This window comes from Chlorocebus sabaeus, chromosome 22 (genome assembly GCF_047675955.1).
Source record: "Chlorocebus sabaeus isolate Y175 chromosome 22, mChlSab1.0.hap1, whole genome shotgun sequence".
NCBI lineage: Eukaryota > Metazoa > Chordata > Mammalia > Primates > Cercopithecidae > Chlorocebus > Chlorocebus sabaeus.
Genome location: NC_132925.1, coordinates 40,841,680 through 40,857,679, shown reverse-complemented (window position 1 = coordinate 40,857,679; position 16,000 = coordinate 40,841,680). Strand labels below are relative to the sequence as shown.

The 16,000-nt window shown below is 36.9% G+C and overlaps 1 protein-coding gene across 6 annotated transcripts in view; it reads right to left on the bottom strand.

Annotated features, from left to right (window-relative positions):
- STXBP5L (syntaxin binding protein 5L) overlaps positions 1-16,000 on the bottom strand; it is a 494,315-nt gene that overhangs the window by 186,681 nt on the left and 291,634 nt on the right. For all 6 annotated transcript variants that reach the window (XM_038003392.2, XM_007985660.3, XM_007985662.3 and 3 more), the window contains one exon: positions 9,112-9,266. In XM_038003392.2, coding sequence (XP_037859320.1) covers positions 9,112-9,266 — 155 coding nt within the window. The remainder of the gene's footprint in view (positions 1-9,111; positions 9,267-16,000) is intronic.

The following is a 16,000-nucleotide window of genomic DNA, read 5'->3' as shown; positions in this document are numbered from 1 at the left end:
TGGGATCCACCTGAGGGTCTGAGCAGCTGTCCAGGTGTTTTACTCAGTGATTTGCTCTTGGTTCCTGTCTCTCCAGCATGGCCCTGCTGACTTTTGGTGCTTTTACTTTCATTTTTGCAGCAAAGAGAAGTTTTGAATTTTGGAACACATTTTTTCATTATTTTTATTTTTATTTTGTGGTGAATTAATCTCTGTACAAGTGACCAACTCTCAGCTCCTTTCTTATCAACTTCCACTAGGGGGCCTTGTCAACCTCCACAAGGGGGCTTTGTTAGGGGATTTCAACTTTAATTGAAAGGAGAATAAGGGGTATGTTCACGTGTTACTCTTGATTATAAATTTGACTAGGAACTTGACTGGGAACTTGGAACTTGGATGTGTATATGTGTATGTGTTAAGTTTCGGGTTTGTCTAGTCACTTGTTTAATGTTGTTAAGACCACTCAGCAAACCCTGAAGAAGCTGCCAGTGGCAGCCAAGGAGGCCTGACTCAGGGTTGCTGTCTACTCCAATCAACTAGACTGAGCAAATTATTTGCTTGATTATGGGCTGGAGATCAACCTTCCCCATCCAGAATGGATTAAAGATGTCTGAAGCTTACAGGGACAAGTTTGAGCCTTGTCTGTTTGCTCCCATTGAGGGGATCAAACTCAGAGTCCAAAATGCTGTGGTTTGTCTTGTTTGATTGGCTGTTTCTGTTTCTGTTTGTATTCTGATATAAGCAGTAATATTTGGCTTAAACAGTGGTTAACATTTTGATAGTACAGAAACAGCCTAATTAGAAAATTATTTAATTGAGGGACTACATTGCTCCCTCCAGCCCTTTTAGGTACTCCTAGGTGACTAGGGGATACCCAACCCATTGGTGATTCACTGGGAAGGAATCTCCATAAGTACCACATTACAGACCCAAAATATATATATCTCTGTCTAGTGCAGGGCCTTGCTCTAACCATCTGAGATAAACCTCCAAGCAAAATGAGGAATGTAATTGTAGCAGGACTTCAGCAGAACAAGGCATAAAGGTACAATAGTGGCCAAAGAAAATGCTTCTTCCTTTCTTGTGGTCTTTAAAGCCTTCGGGCAATACAGTGACATTGACCTGAACACCCAGGTAACCTAAGAGTTTTATCAGTCAGAGTGCCCCTGGTATAAGAGGAAAACTACAAAAAGTAGAAAAGGTGATGGGAATATCAATATCTCAAGTAGTCGAGATTGCCTTTAAGGCATTTAATTCCTCTTGTTCAAGTCCAGGAAGGGCAAAAGCAATGCAACATGAGACAACAAGCTATGCTGCTTGCTGTGGCTCTTGCCCACAACCAGTTGAGGCACAAGATGGAGCATGCTAGGAAAAACAAATGGCCATGGGTAAGACCCCTAGGGACCCCACTGCTGGCCAAAATGGCCATACAGTCTTGAGGCCACGATGTGCATATTGTAAACAAGAGGACCATTGGAAATGGGAACGCCCTAACCATCCTGGGCAGGTGGAGGAAGAAGCTGCCCATCAATCAGCCCACCAGATACCACAGTTTCTGATAGGATTAAAAATAATGGGACTGGGGATCCTCTATGATCTAGGAACGTTGGGTAATAACTAATGTAGAAAAGAGACTTATGAGCTTTCTAATTTACTCTAGAGCTAAACTTCTTCCACTAGCTCCTCTCTTCCTGCCAGTCCACGTGACTACTTTGCTACTCTGGTTTTTCTGAAATTCAGTAAGGAGCTTCAGCTACATGGAACAGAAAAATTTAAACTAAAATTGTTAGTTTGACAGTGATGAAGTTTGAATTTAACTGCCCCTTTTAACTAGTGAGTTATGCCTGACATATGGCTAAAGCTTTAAAAATTAAAGCTACATGATCATTATTTGTATCTGGCTGCATGCACAAGTCTGACTGTATTTGTCTATGATACCAAATTGACTTACAAATAGATGAGTACTCATAAATTAAGCAAATAAGACCAGGCACTTTTCAAGTTCATGTGACTTAGAAATTTTTTGGCAAATGGGAAGAGTTCCAGATTGTCGAATTGATGGGAATGCCTGTGTCCTCTGAATTATTGGACTTTAAGGTCATTACTTTTATAATGTTTGCCTGACATGCAGTTATATAAAATAATTAATAGATAAATAATTTGGAATGATGACTAGCTTTGTCTATTACCTGTTTTCATAAGTAATCTTAGCACACTGCTAAAAACAAAGAAATAAAGGTAAATGGGATAAATAGCTATAAATAAATTTTTATGTAATTTGAAATCCTAAATTAAATAATAGACACTCATTAAATGTACAAGTCATTTTCAAATGTGATAAAAACTGAAACAAACTGCTGAACATAAATAGAGTTGTCCTTGGTTTCTTAAATTTAAGAGAAAGACTAGAAAGACTAATAGAAAGATTAAATATGCATAAAAATATGTTATAGGGAAATATGTTTTTCTGACAATTACAAAATGGCTCTTGGCCAAGCATGGTGGCTCATGCCTATAATCTCAGCACTTTGGGAGGCTAAGGTGGGAGGATTGCTTGAGGCCAGAAGTTTGAGACCACCCTGGGTAACAAGGCAAGACTACATCTCTACAAAAAATAAAATAATTAGCCAGGTATGGTGACACACACTTAGAGTTTCAGCTACTTGGGAGGCTGAGGTGAGAGGATTGCTTGAGCCCAACAGTTTGAGGCTGCAGTGAGCCATGATCATGCCACTGCACTCGAGCCTGGGCAAAAGAGTAAGACCCTGTCTCTAAAACAAACATAAAAATTGAAAAATATTAAAAATAAAATGGTTCTTATCTATTAAATAATGATATGTAACAGGCAATTCAAGATTTTGTACTTCCTATGTTTTTAATAAAATGTAAGGTTACTAGAAGCTAAAAATTCCAGTTGACATATAATTCTATATATAAAGTATACCAAAGTAAGGTGTGTTTAATAAGAGAAAAAAATTATAAGTGGAAAAAAATGTCTTTTATTGAGAAAAATATTTTTTTCTAAGTCAAAGGTTATTTAAAGGGAGTGTCAAAATGTGGATTTAGGAAGGAAATAGAAACAAGATAGAAAGGAACTGTAAATAAGAGAGAGATAAAGAGATGTAAGAAAAGTTATAGATGTAAAGATAAGAGAATAATTTTGTATGAGAAAGTCTTGCATGGTAAATCTTTTTCCTAGAGTGACATCATTGCTTACTTAAGAAGAAAGAGGACGTATAGAATGAGGCAGAGTGTCTCAGTAATCCATAGATGGTCTGAGTAAATCATGATAAGGTTCATGAATGGGAACTTATGAAGGAAATTCTGGGTGTGATTAAGCTGGCTATAATTAAAAGAAATTATTTGTGACAGTCTTTCTAAAGAATAAACTTTGATGTTAAAATACACTGATACAAAGTTTAAAAATTTGGTCCCCTATGTTAAAACAACAAAGGTTTCTTTTCTTTTTTTTTTTATTTTTCTTTTTTCTTTTTTTCTTTTTTTTCTTTTTTTTTTTGAGACGGAGTCTCACTCTGTCGCCCAGGCTAGAGTGCAGTGGCTGAATCTCAGCTCACTGCAAGCTCCGCCTCCCGGGTTTACGTATTTCTCCTGCCTCAGTCTCCCCGAGTAGCTGGGACTACAGGCACCCACCACCTGCCCGGCTAGTTTTTTTGTATTTTTTAGTAGAGATGGGGTTTCACCATGTTAGCCAGGATGGTCTTGATCTCCTGACCTCATGATCCGCCTGTCTCGGCCTCCCAAAGTGCTGGGATTACAGGCGTGAGAGCCACTGCACCCAGTCAACAAAGATTTCTTAAATATTAATTGCTTTTAGTAAGATTGCAAGAGGTTTTGATTTTTAATTCTGAAATGTGTTTAACAACCATCCTCTGATTTACGAACACGTTTCTATTTCTGTCACACCTCTTCCTGAGAAATACCTAGTTTCTCTGGTTTTACTTTTATCCTGAAGGTCCAGAAAAACAATGTTTTACTCAGTATAACTTGATTGAGTACTCTTGGCTTTTCTTTATATGTCTGAATTATTTTATGTAACCAGAACTTCATATGCTCTTGCTAAGAACCATATATTCCCTGCTCAAGGAATATTTGAGCCTGGGAAACATAGATTCTGTCCTGTACTTCACGCTGTCCTTGTTGGGTTTTGACTACTTCAGAAAACTGAGCTTTACAAGGGTTAAGGTTTTTACATCTATGTAACTTTCTGTATTGCTTTTGAAGTCTTCTGATTTTTATTCTTACTTTGACTGAATAAGTAACTATTATTTAGCAGTGAATTACCATTCTATTAAAGAAAGTAGTTTTTGAACTTTTTGACAACTTTGGCAGGTCTCTCCAGGGCCCAAATCTTAAATTAAGCCTTTTGGTCTAAAATTAATTTTACAATTTTCCACATAGGCCCCCCTGAAGAGTCTCAAAGGGTTTATCTCTCATCTTGTACAGATATTAAATGATTAGGTTTATTTGGTAAATAATACAGGAAGTTCTGTCAAATAAGGAATGGTGTTTAACTTCCCTTAAGTTATATTTGTGTGTGTTATTAAAATGTGTGAAATTGTATAGGATTCCTAAAATTCTGATATGCCAAGATATGTGTCATAGTAATGATTATTATGTTAAATGATTGTGTGCCACCAAAATATCTAAATTGCTTTGTCAATTGAAAATTCTCATTGTATCTTTGGCTATGATTTTTCTGGCTTTTTGTCATCCACAGCAATTGTTTTAAATTCTTCTCTAGAAGTACTTGCAATGAGCTATAGTCCAAAATTGCTAATCAAAATAAAGAAAAATAATTTTTTTGAAACACAGTCTTACTCTGTTCCCCAGGCTGGAGTACAGTGATGCAATCATAGCTCGCTGCAGTTTCCATCTCCTGGGCTCAAGCTTGATCCTCCTACCTCAGCCACTGAAGTAGCTAAGACTACAGACGTGTACGACTACACCCAGATAATTTTTTTGCCTTTTAGTAGAGACAGGTCTTGCTGTGTTGTGCAGGCTGGTCTTGAAATCCTGACCTCAAGCTATCCTACCACACAGCCTGCCAAAGTGCTGGGATTACAGGTGTGAGCCACTGCACCTGGCCAACCAAACAAAATTATTTAAATGAAATTAAGTAATTGATAAGGATAATGTTTTTGTTGCTTAAATGTTTTATTTTCCAAATTCAAGGAAATTTTCTGATATAAGCTATCTATAGTTTGCAGTATTTTGGTAAAGTATCCTCTGTTGAACAAAGGTGGAAGCATTTGTTTTTTTTCCCTACTTGATTCCTTAAAATTCAGAAGCTATAAATGAGTATTCTTATTTTTATTTATGTAAGTTAAATAAAAATCTTAACTCTCTTGAAAACAGGATACAATTGGGAACGTTGGTTATATTACCAAGGTATAGACTGAAATGTTATATGTAAGAATGTGCCTAAAATGCCTGTCTTCAGGAGTTCCTAGCTTTACAGTGAGTATGTAAAAACTGTCACTTTCTGGTAGGCCCAAGAACCTTAAGACTGTAAGTAAAAGCTAACGCCTGACTTGGTCTGGCCATCTAGCTTCAAGAGGTTCTAATATCCGAGATTTCTTATATGATCAATGTGGAGAGGAAAAGTTATGCTTCTAAGTAAAGCAAAAGTGTATCTGTTACTAGATTCTAACATTGTGCATTGCCCTCAAATCCTTGTTATTTGGCTATGGACTGGACTAGATTCTGAATTCTCGTAAGATCCTCTAATATTTGGTTATAACTAAATCCTGATGGAGTCCCCTAGTCCTCTTCCCCCAGTCCAGACTAGGGATGCTCTGGGGACATTCAGGGTATTTCCCCTTTTAAAATCTAACTAACTAGATGAATTAAAATATCAGAATTGGACACAAACTGGACCCATAGGATACTATAGTCTCCTTGTCTCAAAGAAGTTGATGTTGTCTCTTCTTTTGTAAAAGCCACAGTGAAAATAGCAACGGGGCCCCCCTCACTGTCTGTGTTCCACACTCTAATGGGGCTCTCCTCAATTCACGTCACAATAAGCCTAGCAAACTATGCAATTCTTTTTCTGTCCTCACCTCCCCTTACCATGACCCAATATAACTTGCTTAATTCTTCCACTTTACTTATCTTTTCTGATGTCAGGTTTGTCCAACAGGCAGAACTGCATGCTCTTACTAGACATGTCTTTTAGCCAAAGGTAAAATGGCCAATTACTTACACAGATAGCAAGCATGCCTTGGGATAACTCACAACCTTAGTATCTGTGTGAAATATGTCCACAATACCATATTGGAAAACCATTTCACGCCTTCATGGACCACTTCACATTACCAAAAAGTCCCTTTGAGGCATGGCAACAATATTTTTTTCAGCTCCCCATCTCTCAAGGATATTGGTATGTACTAGTTACAGTTTGCATGTTTTAGCATTGCATTGAAGCCTTCTATTGTCAACAGGCCACAGCCATGGCAGTAGTTAAGGACCTGTTGGAAAATTTATACCAACATGAGAAGTCTCTTAAGGGCTTCATAATGCATGAGGAACTCATTTTGCAGAGCAAATTATTTAAAACATTTGTATAATTTGGCCTATTTATCAACATTTCAATTGTGCTTACAATTTCTAGTCCTCTGGACTGGTGAAACAGACCAAGGGAATAATAAAAGCCCAATTGGCAAAGAATTGTGGTGTGCCATTTAGCCTGCAATGGCCCAAGGCCCTTTCTTTAGTCCTCCTTAACCCTGGCATGCTTTCAGTGTTCCTTCATAGAGTTCTAAATTCATCCAGATGGTCAGGGTAGCCAACACATTTGTGGTAGTCTCTAATCTTTACTGATCCCCTTCCAACTAGGACTCCTCATTGGCAGTCATTTCTGCTTGTCCCATTGGCCCCTGTACACCTCCTGGGAAAGGATTTTGTACAAATCTGCCAGGTCCATATTTCCTTCTCCCAGAAAGGGGGAAATAATATTAGAGTTATCCTCACAAGGAGATCTGGCCTCAGAACTGGCTTTTACATCCCGGACATTACAGCTGGGGATGTACTCAAGGATGCGATTTACTTGGAGAATAATCCTCTAATGAAGGAGCTAGATTAGGAAGGTTTCTGGGGTCCTGGTTTGGACTAGGTTCTGCTTGAGATGAATATATGGTCAGAAACCTTTCTGGCACTGTCAATAGAGTTAAAATACATCTCCTAGCTGGTGACAAGTGAAAAGGTCCATCCTCATTACCACTTTCCTAAAAAACAAAGGTTTTTATATATGGCTTGAAAGTGAATAGGAATGATTACATTGCATTTATACTTTATTGAACATTATTAGAAATTGTCCTAACATCTCTACCAACGTGCAGACATTTATATACGCACAGACCACACATTCTCAATTTCTATTGCTCACACATCTTCTTTCTCAAGGCTTTTCATAGGAGGTATTTTCCTAAGCTCAGCTGTTGGTCCTCTGTTCTTTCTTCATACATTCTTTCATCATTCATTTTTGTAACTCCAAAGAACACTTATATTCTGATGATTCATAAATATTACAAGACAGTTTCTCTCTTCTTCTGTTCTCTAAACAACTCTACTGTCTCACAATCAGATTTACCTTTCTCTCTTTCCAAACACTGCTATTACTATGCATGAAACCATGACTATTTAGCTTAAAAAATTAATACATTATTTATACTCTGAACCATACAACTCAGCACTTAATTAAGGTCTTTCATTACTTAAACTTAACAAGTCATAATAATCTCACTCATCTGACCAAATTTTTTGCAATTTGACATCAGAGATTAGTTTAATACTTTATCTGTATGCTCAACAAGTTCTTGTAGTACTGGGGCCATAGAATGATTCAATAATTATTTGACAATTAAAAACATAAGTAAATTGTCTGTCCCTAGTAACTTTGGAAATAAAGTACTACACTATTATTTAATATCAATGTATCCCATCTTTTAAATGTGAGACTAAATAAAGTAAGTTAATACACATAATAATGGAACTCACAACATATATATTTTTATAGTTAAGAAGTATGCTCACTTAACCTTCCAGTAGTCATGTGGAGACCATATTACTATTCTCTTTCTACAAATGATAAATAAAACTCATAAATGTAAAGTGACTTGCCCAAGGTCACCTAGCTAGTAAGTGGCAGAGCTAAATCATAACCTCACATATTTTGTCCTCAAGTCCAGTGCTCTTTCCCTTATATCTGCATATTCCCTCTTAAAAACATAGTAATGTATATATACACATACTATGTTGTAACATGATGTGTATTTCCTTTTTTATGTTTTCACTTTTCTCACTTTTTAGATTTATTTATTTATTTATTTATTTGAGATAGAATCTCATTATGTTGCCCAGGCTGGTCTCAAACTCTTGAACTCAAACGATCTGCCTGCCTTGCCCTCTCAAAGTGCTGGGATTACAGGCATGAACCACCGCACCTGGCCACATTATTAAAATATTTCATCATCATTAGATTTCATTATACAGATTGCATAACAACAAAACTAGTTGTTGTATTTACAAAAAGTCTTTATATTCAGGATAATAAAAATATATAAGCATTTCTTCTCCCAAAGGCCCTTCTGACTATTTTCAAAATTTTAAAAAGTCATCCACACATCCGCAATCCTAGAGTAATCAGAGGTGCTGCAGTTGCATCTGAAGCAAAGCCAGATGTGAAACAGATGCAGCACCACCACAGTTACAGATTACTGATATCAGGTAAGTGCTTTAACTTTGATTGGCTTTGGGATGGAATTGATGGAGCTGGTCTGAGAGAGGCTATTAAGAGACCTCAGCTTCTCCAAGTGATTTCACCCTGGACCCTTATCAGACCCTCCCAGCTCAGCTTCCACCATCTAATCAAAGTTTAAAGCACTTACCTGATATTAGAACCTGAAATGCCAGGATTGCTGTACTACATCTGTGTTATTTCCAGTTTGTCAAGTAGGTACAATTGCAGAACCTGTTCCAGCACCTGTAGCTCACAGCATTATACCACAGTAGACATCCACTGCCAAAACTGAAAATATTTAACCTTAATTTTGTTAGAAACTTGTCATTTCAAAAATGATTTTCAACATTAATAGTTTCATTTTAGTTACTTACCATTTGGATAGGGTGTTTCACATAAAGTTAGAAATTCAACAATAGGATGATCCATTTCAAGTACTGTAATTGCTTTTCCATGCATGATGGTTAAACTTGGTCTTCTACAAGCTTTGTCATAGGACAGCCCACCAGAGAATATTATGAATGGTTCGCTACATAGGAAAAAAACATTAATGAGACTCAGAAGTCATTTAAAATGACACAAAGTCACAGGACTGAACCTATAAAGAACAGGTTTTGTTGTATACCATATAATATGACAGCAAAAAACTTGCCTGGCTCAAAATTTGTCATTCAATAACCTACTATTCTACCATTTCCCATTTTCTAGATGTACATTCTCACTATTAAATTTACTAATGGATCAGTCTAAAGATGTTGGGGTAGGTTTGGGGAAAGGCAGTGAGCTTGGAGAGAGGTAGATGTGCTCACTGACTCTCAAAAGGACATCTTCACATACATTAGTTGGTTCTCAAACTCTAAATCACTATCATTGGAATATTAGTCTATGTTAGAATATCAGATTAACTAGCTGGCCTGTGGGGCCTAAAATTTCTACAAGAGAAAAGAGACACATTTTAATATAAAATGAAATGTGACAGTGGAAAGCTCAGAATGGCAGAGGGTAAAATAAGAATTCTAGATAATGGAGTTTCTGTGAAAAAAGAGTAAAGATAAAAAGATGGAGAAAGGTAATATGTAAGAGAAGAATAGCTAATCAAAGATAAATTGCCTTTTCTATTTTACTTGTGGCCAGTCTATATATCTATATAACCTCTATATATCTTGCTCAACTAACTTACACAAGGTTTTGGGTCTGTTGCTTTATAAGATACAATTAGATAGCAGAGTGGGGTTAAGATGCCTCTAAAACATTATAGCTATCTGAAAATTATGAAATCTTTTCACAGTTTTTAATTTTTCATTTCTCACATCAATACTTACATATCTCTAGTATATGTGTACAAAAGAAAAAGTGTGTTAGCAGGAAGTATTTTAAAGAACTCAGAAGTAAATACCAAATTGAAAATATTCTTTTCAAATTTTTTTTAAAGAACTAGAGGCTTTTATTATATCGAATTATTTGAGAACATAATGCTCATCTACATAATTCACTTACATCCCATTTGCTAAGCTGAAGGATCTACTTGTTTCTAGAAATCGCTCTATAAGATTTCTTTTTCTCTTCTATTTTGTACTGTTTGAGGCACCAAACATTATCAGTGGGACATTTACTAATCTTATGCTGGCTATATAACCAAAAAGGGGGGCTTTTTAAGAAAGTTTCTAAACAAACCTACATATAAAATGCATGTACTATTTTCTGTTTATAATTCTATCTTAATATTCTGACATAAATATTTGAGTTATAAGCAAAATAAACAAAAATACTCTAACTTATTTTACTTCAGTTGATTTGAGTACTAGTCTTGCACCAGTGATTTGATATGGTAAATGACCAACCTACTAATGGTGCCATTAAAAAGCACATTTGTTATTTCTATAAAATGCATATTTATATTGTTAATAAGATTTATCCAGATTTAAAAAGCATTTCTAATACAGTCATTTATGAAATAGGTGGGGGGGGGTTACCTTTGTTTGTTGCTTTGTTTTGCAAATAAAAAGGCCATGACTTAAGAGAATGTAGTATCTTTTCATAAATATTAAGCTTAACTATCTACTATTAACATTAATAAAGGCCATAAGTATCTATTTTTTTCCTGTGTAAAAGTAGGTGAATTTACTCTCATTTCCTAATACTAATCCAAACATAGGATAAGTAGCAATTTACTTCCCCTGCTTTTTTGTATATACATTGGAAATATGTCCTCTCCAATATTGAAAGGAAGTAAAATTTCTTCTGCTCTAATTATGACTCTGCATCAGAAAACTCTGGGTCTGAATTTAGTTGTTAATATTTATGCATTTCTCTATAAACTACTGAGTGATTACATAAAAAGTTACTTCCTCAAGGAAGTGCTCAGAGAACCACTCATGGTTAACTGTACTAAATATTTAATTATATTAAATCCTCATTAGCAATGTCCTCACTTTATTAATGAGGTTAAATAACAGCTAAGAAGAAACAACCAAAAGAAAATTGAGATCTACCAGACTTCAAAGCCTGTGATTCTAAACACTCCTATATATTGCCTCCAGTAATAAATAGCTACCATTTACTGAGTGCTTACCATGTGGCATATATTGTGCTATGTGTACATATAAAGTAAATTTTGTGTAATCCTCACAACAATCTTGATAAAGAAAGTACAATTAGTCCCATTTCATACATGAAGAATCTGGGATTAATGCAGATTAAACTTGTCCAGGGTCAAGCAGCTAGTGAGTACCAGGACAAAGACTCAAACCCAGACTCAAAAGCCCGCATTTTTCATTTTTCATTTAATGTTTCTCAAACTGTGGAATACAACGTAGTAGTTGTTCAGCAGAAAAAAAATAAATTTGATAATTTGATAAGCACTTGCAAAACCATATCTTCTTTTAGGAATTTTGCATTTCATAGCATATGTTAAAAATTATGAGAAATCATATGGCAAGCAATCCAATTTACTTTTATAGAATTCAGAATTTCTCACATTTATGAGATTTCAGGTCCCTTTTATTCCATGAATATCATTAGTAATTAAAGGAACACAGTTGTTTGATAATGTTGTACCACACTACATGTTGTAGCACACTAAACTGTGTCAGGTGTTATTTAATACAAAGATTCTATTAAGGGATACCTATCAGATGGATTCTTATAAAAGAAATATATGACCATATACTTGAAATATCCTCATACTTAAAGAAAGCATTAATAAAAAATAACAAATTATGGATACATAACGTGTATGAATCTCAAAGGCATTCTGCTGAGTGAAAGAAGCTAGGCTTAAAAGTTACATAATATATAACTGCATATATATAACAGTCTCCAAAAGGCAAAACTATAGTGATGCAGAACAGATCAGTGGTTGCCAAGGGTTAGGAGTTGGGGAGAGGAGTGACTGACTATAAAGGAACAGAATGGGAGAGTTGTGGGAAATGATGGAAATATTCTTTATTCTTATTGTGGTGATAGTTTTAGAAATCTATACATGTGTTTAGAAACATGAAACTGTATGCCAAAAGAAAAATAGTTAATTCTACTGTAAGTATAATCTGTAAAATACATAAAGAAAACAGCATTAAAAGTTTGCTCCAATGAAGGCAACAAGATTAAACAAGTTATGTAACATAATATAATAAATATTAAATGCTAACATATATCGAGTATTTATGATATTCTAGGCATCGTATGCAGAATTTTACATGCATTATTTTATTTAATCCTTATCACATCCAAATGAGATAACTACTATTATTATCTCCATTTAACAGATGGGTATATTGAGGCTTGGAGAACTCAATTATACATAAAGTTCCTGCCATAATAGGAACAGATTAAAAGACTAGCAGAAAATAATTTTCTTTTTTTTTTTTTTATTATACTTTAAGTTCTAGGGTACATGTGCACAAGGTACAGGTTTGTTACGTATGTATACATGTGCCATGTTGGTGTGCTGCATCCATTAACTCGTCATTTACATTAGGTATATCTCCTAATGCTATCCCCATCCCTCCTCCCCCGTCCCCACAATAGGACCCGGTGTGTGATGTTCCCCTTCCTGTGTCCAAGTGATCTCATTGTTCAATTCCCATCTATGAGTGAAAACATGTGGTATTTGGTTTTCTGTTCTTGTGATAGTTTGCTGAGAATGATGGTTTCCAGCTGCATTCATGTCCCTACAAAGGACATGAACTCATCCTTTTTTATGTCTGTATAGTATTCCATGGTGTATAGGTGCCACATATTCTTAATCCAGTCTGTCACTGATGGATATTTGGGTTGATTCCAAGTCTTTGCTATTGTGAATAGTGCCACAATAAACATACGTGTGCATGTGTCTTTATAGTAGCATGACTTATAATCCTTTGGGTATATCCCCAGTAATGGGATCGCTGGGTCAAATGGTATTTCTGGTTCTAGATCCTTGAGGAATCGCCACACTGTTTTCCACAATGGTTGAACTAGTTTACACTCCCACCAACAGTGTAAAAGTGTTCCTATTTCTCCACATCCTCTCCAGCACCTGTTGTTTCCTGAAGCATTCCCTTTGAAAACTGGCACAAGACAGGGATGCCCTCTCTCACCACTCCTATTCAACATAATGTTGGAAGTTCTTTCTAGGGCAATCAGGCAAGAGAAAGAAATAAAAGCTATTCAGTTAGGAAATGAAGAAGTCAAATTGTCCCTGTTTGCAGATGACATGATTGTATATTTAGAAAACCCCATCACCTTAGCCCCAAATCTCCTTAAGCTGATAAGAAACTTCAGCAAAGTCTCAGGATACAAAATTAATGTGCAAAAATCACAAGCATTCTTATACACCAGCAACAGACAAACAGAGAGACAAATCATGAATGAACTTCCATTCACAATAGCTTCAAAGAGAATAAAATACCTAGGAATCCAACTTACAAGGGATGTAAAGGACCTCTTCAAGGAGAACTACAAACCATTGCTCAGTGAAATAAAAGAGGACACAAACAAATAGAAGAACATACCATGCTCATGGATAGGAAGAATCAATATTGTGAAAATGGCCATACTGCCCAAGGTAATTTATACATTCAATGTCATCTCCATTAAGCTACCAATGAGTTTCTTCACAAATTTGGAAAAAACTACTTTAAAGTTCATATGGAACCAAAAAAGACCCCACATTGCCAAGACAATCCTAAGCCAAAAGAACAAAGCTGGAGGCATCACGCTACCTGACTTCAAACTATACTACAAGGCTACAGTAACCAAAACAGCATGGTGCTGGTACCAAAATAGAGATATAGACCAATGGAACAGAACAGAGTCCTCAGAAATAATACCACACATCTACAGCCATCTGATCTTTGACAAACCTGAGAGAAACAAGAAATGGGGAAAGGATTCCCTATTTAATAAATGGTGCTGGGAAAATTGGCTAGCCATAAGTAGAAAGCTGAAACTGGATCCTTTCCTTACTCCTTACACGAAAATTAATTCAAGATGGATTGATTAGAGACTTAAATGTTAGATGTAACACCATAAAAACCCTAGAAGAAAACCTAGGTAATACCATTCAGGACATAGGCATGGGCAAGGACTTCATGTCTAAAACACCAAAAGAAATGGCAAAAAAAGCCAAAATTGACAAATGAGATCTAATTAAACTAAAGAGCTTTTGCACAGCAAAAGAAACTACCATCAGAATGAACAGGCAACCTACAGAATGGGAGAAAATTTTTGCAATCTACTCATCTGACAAAGGGCTAATATCCAGAACCTATAAAGAACTCAATCAAATTTACAAGAAAAAAACAACCCCATCAAAAAGTGGGCAAAGGATATGAACAGACATTTCTCAGAAGAAGACATTCATACAGCCAACAGACACATGAAAAAATGCTCATCATCACTCGCCATAAGAGAAAATAATTTTCTTTAGCTTAAGAGAACCTAATAATTCTAATGGTAGTCAGTATATACATCAATATTCCTCATGATGGCCGAATAGGAACAGATCCAGTCTCCAGCTCCCAGCGCGAGCAACACAGAAAACAGGTGATTTCTGCATTTTCAACTGAGGTACTGGGTTCATCTCACCAGGGAGTGACAAACAATCGGTGCTGGTCAGCTGCTGCAGCCCGACCAGCAAGAGCTGAAGCAGGGTGAGGCATTGCTTTACCTGGGAAGCGCAAGGGGGAAGGGAATCCCTTTTCCTAGCCAGGGGAACTGAGACACACAACACCTGGAAAATCGGGTAACTCCCACCCCAATACTGCGCTTTAAGCAAACGGGCACAACAGGAGATTATATCCCACACCTGGCCAGGAGGGTCCCACGCCCACAGAGCCTTCCTTATTGCTAGCACAGCAGTCTGCGATCTACTGGCAAAGCAGCAGCGAGGCTGGGGAAGGGGCGCCCGCCATTGCTGAGGCTTAAGTAGGTAAACAAAGCCCTGGGAAGATCGAACTGGATGGAGCTCACAGCAGCTCAAGGAGGCCTGCCAGTCTCTGTAGACTCCACCTCTGGGGACAGGGCACAGCTAAACAACAACAACAACAACAACAACAACAATAAAAGCAGCAGAAACCTCTGCAGACGCAAACGACTCTGTCTGACAGCTTTGAAGAGAGCAGTGGATCTCCCAAACGGAGATTGAGATCTGAGAAGGGACAGACTGCCTTCTCAAGTGGGTCCCTGACCCCTGAGTAGCCTAACTGGGAGACATCCCCCACTAGGGGCAGACCGACACCGCACACATCACACGGTGGAGTACACCCCTGAGAGGAAGCTTTCAAAGCAAGAATCAGACAGGTACACTCGCTGTTCAGCAATATTCTATCTTCTGCAGCCTCTGCTGCTGACACCCAGACAAACAGAATCTGATGTGGACATCAAGCAATCTCCAACAGACTTACAGCTGAGGGTCCTGACTGTTAGAAACAAAACTAACAAACAGGAAGGACATCCACACCAAAACCCCATCAGTACGTCACCATCATCAAAGACCAGAGGCAGATAAAACCACAAAGATGGGGAAAAAGCAGGGCAGAAAAGCTGGAAATTCAAAAAATAAGAGCGCATCTCCCCCAGCAAAGGAGCGCAGCTCATCGCCAGCCACGGATCAAAGTTGGACGGAGAATGACTTTGATGAGATGAGAGAAGAAGGCTTCAGTCTATCAAACTTCTCAGAGCTAAAGGTGGAATTACGTACCCAGCGCAAAGAAACTAAAAATCTTGAAAAAAAGAGTGGAAGAATTGATAACCAGAATAATTAATGCAGAGAAGGCCATAAAC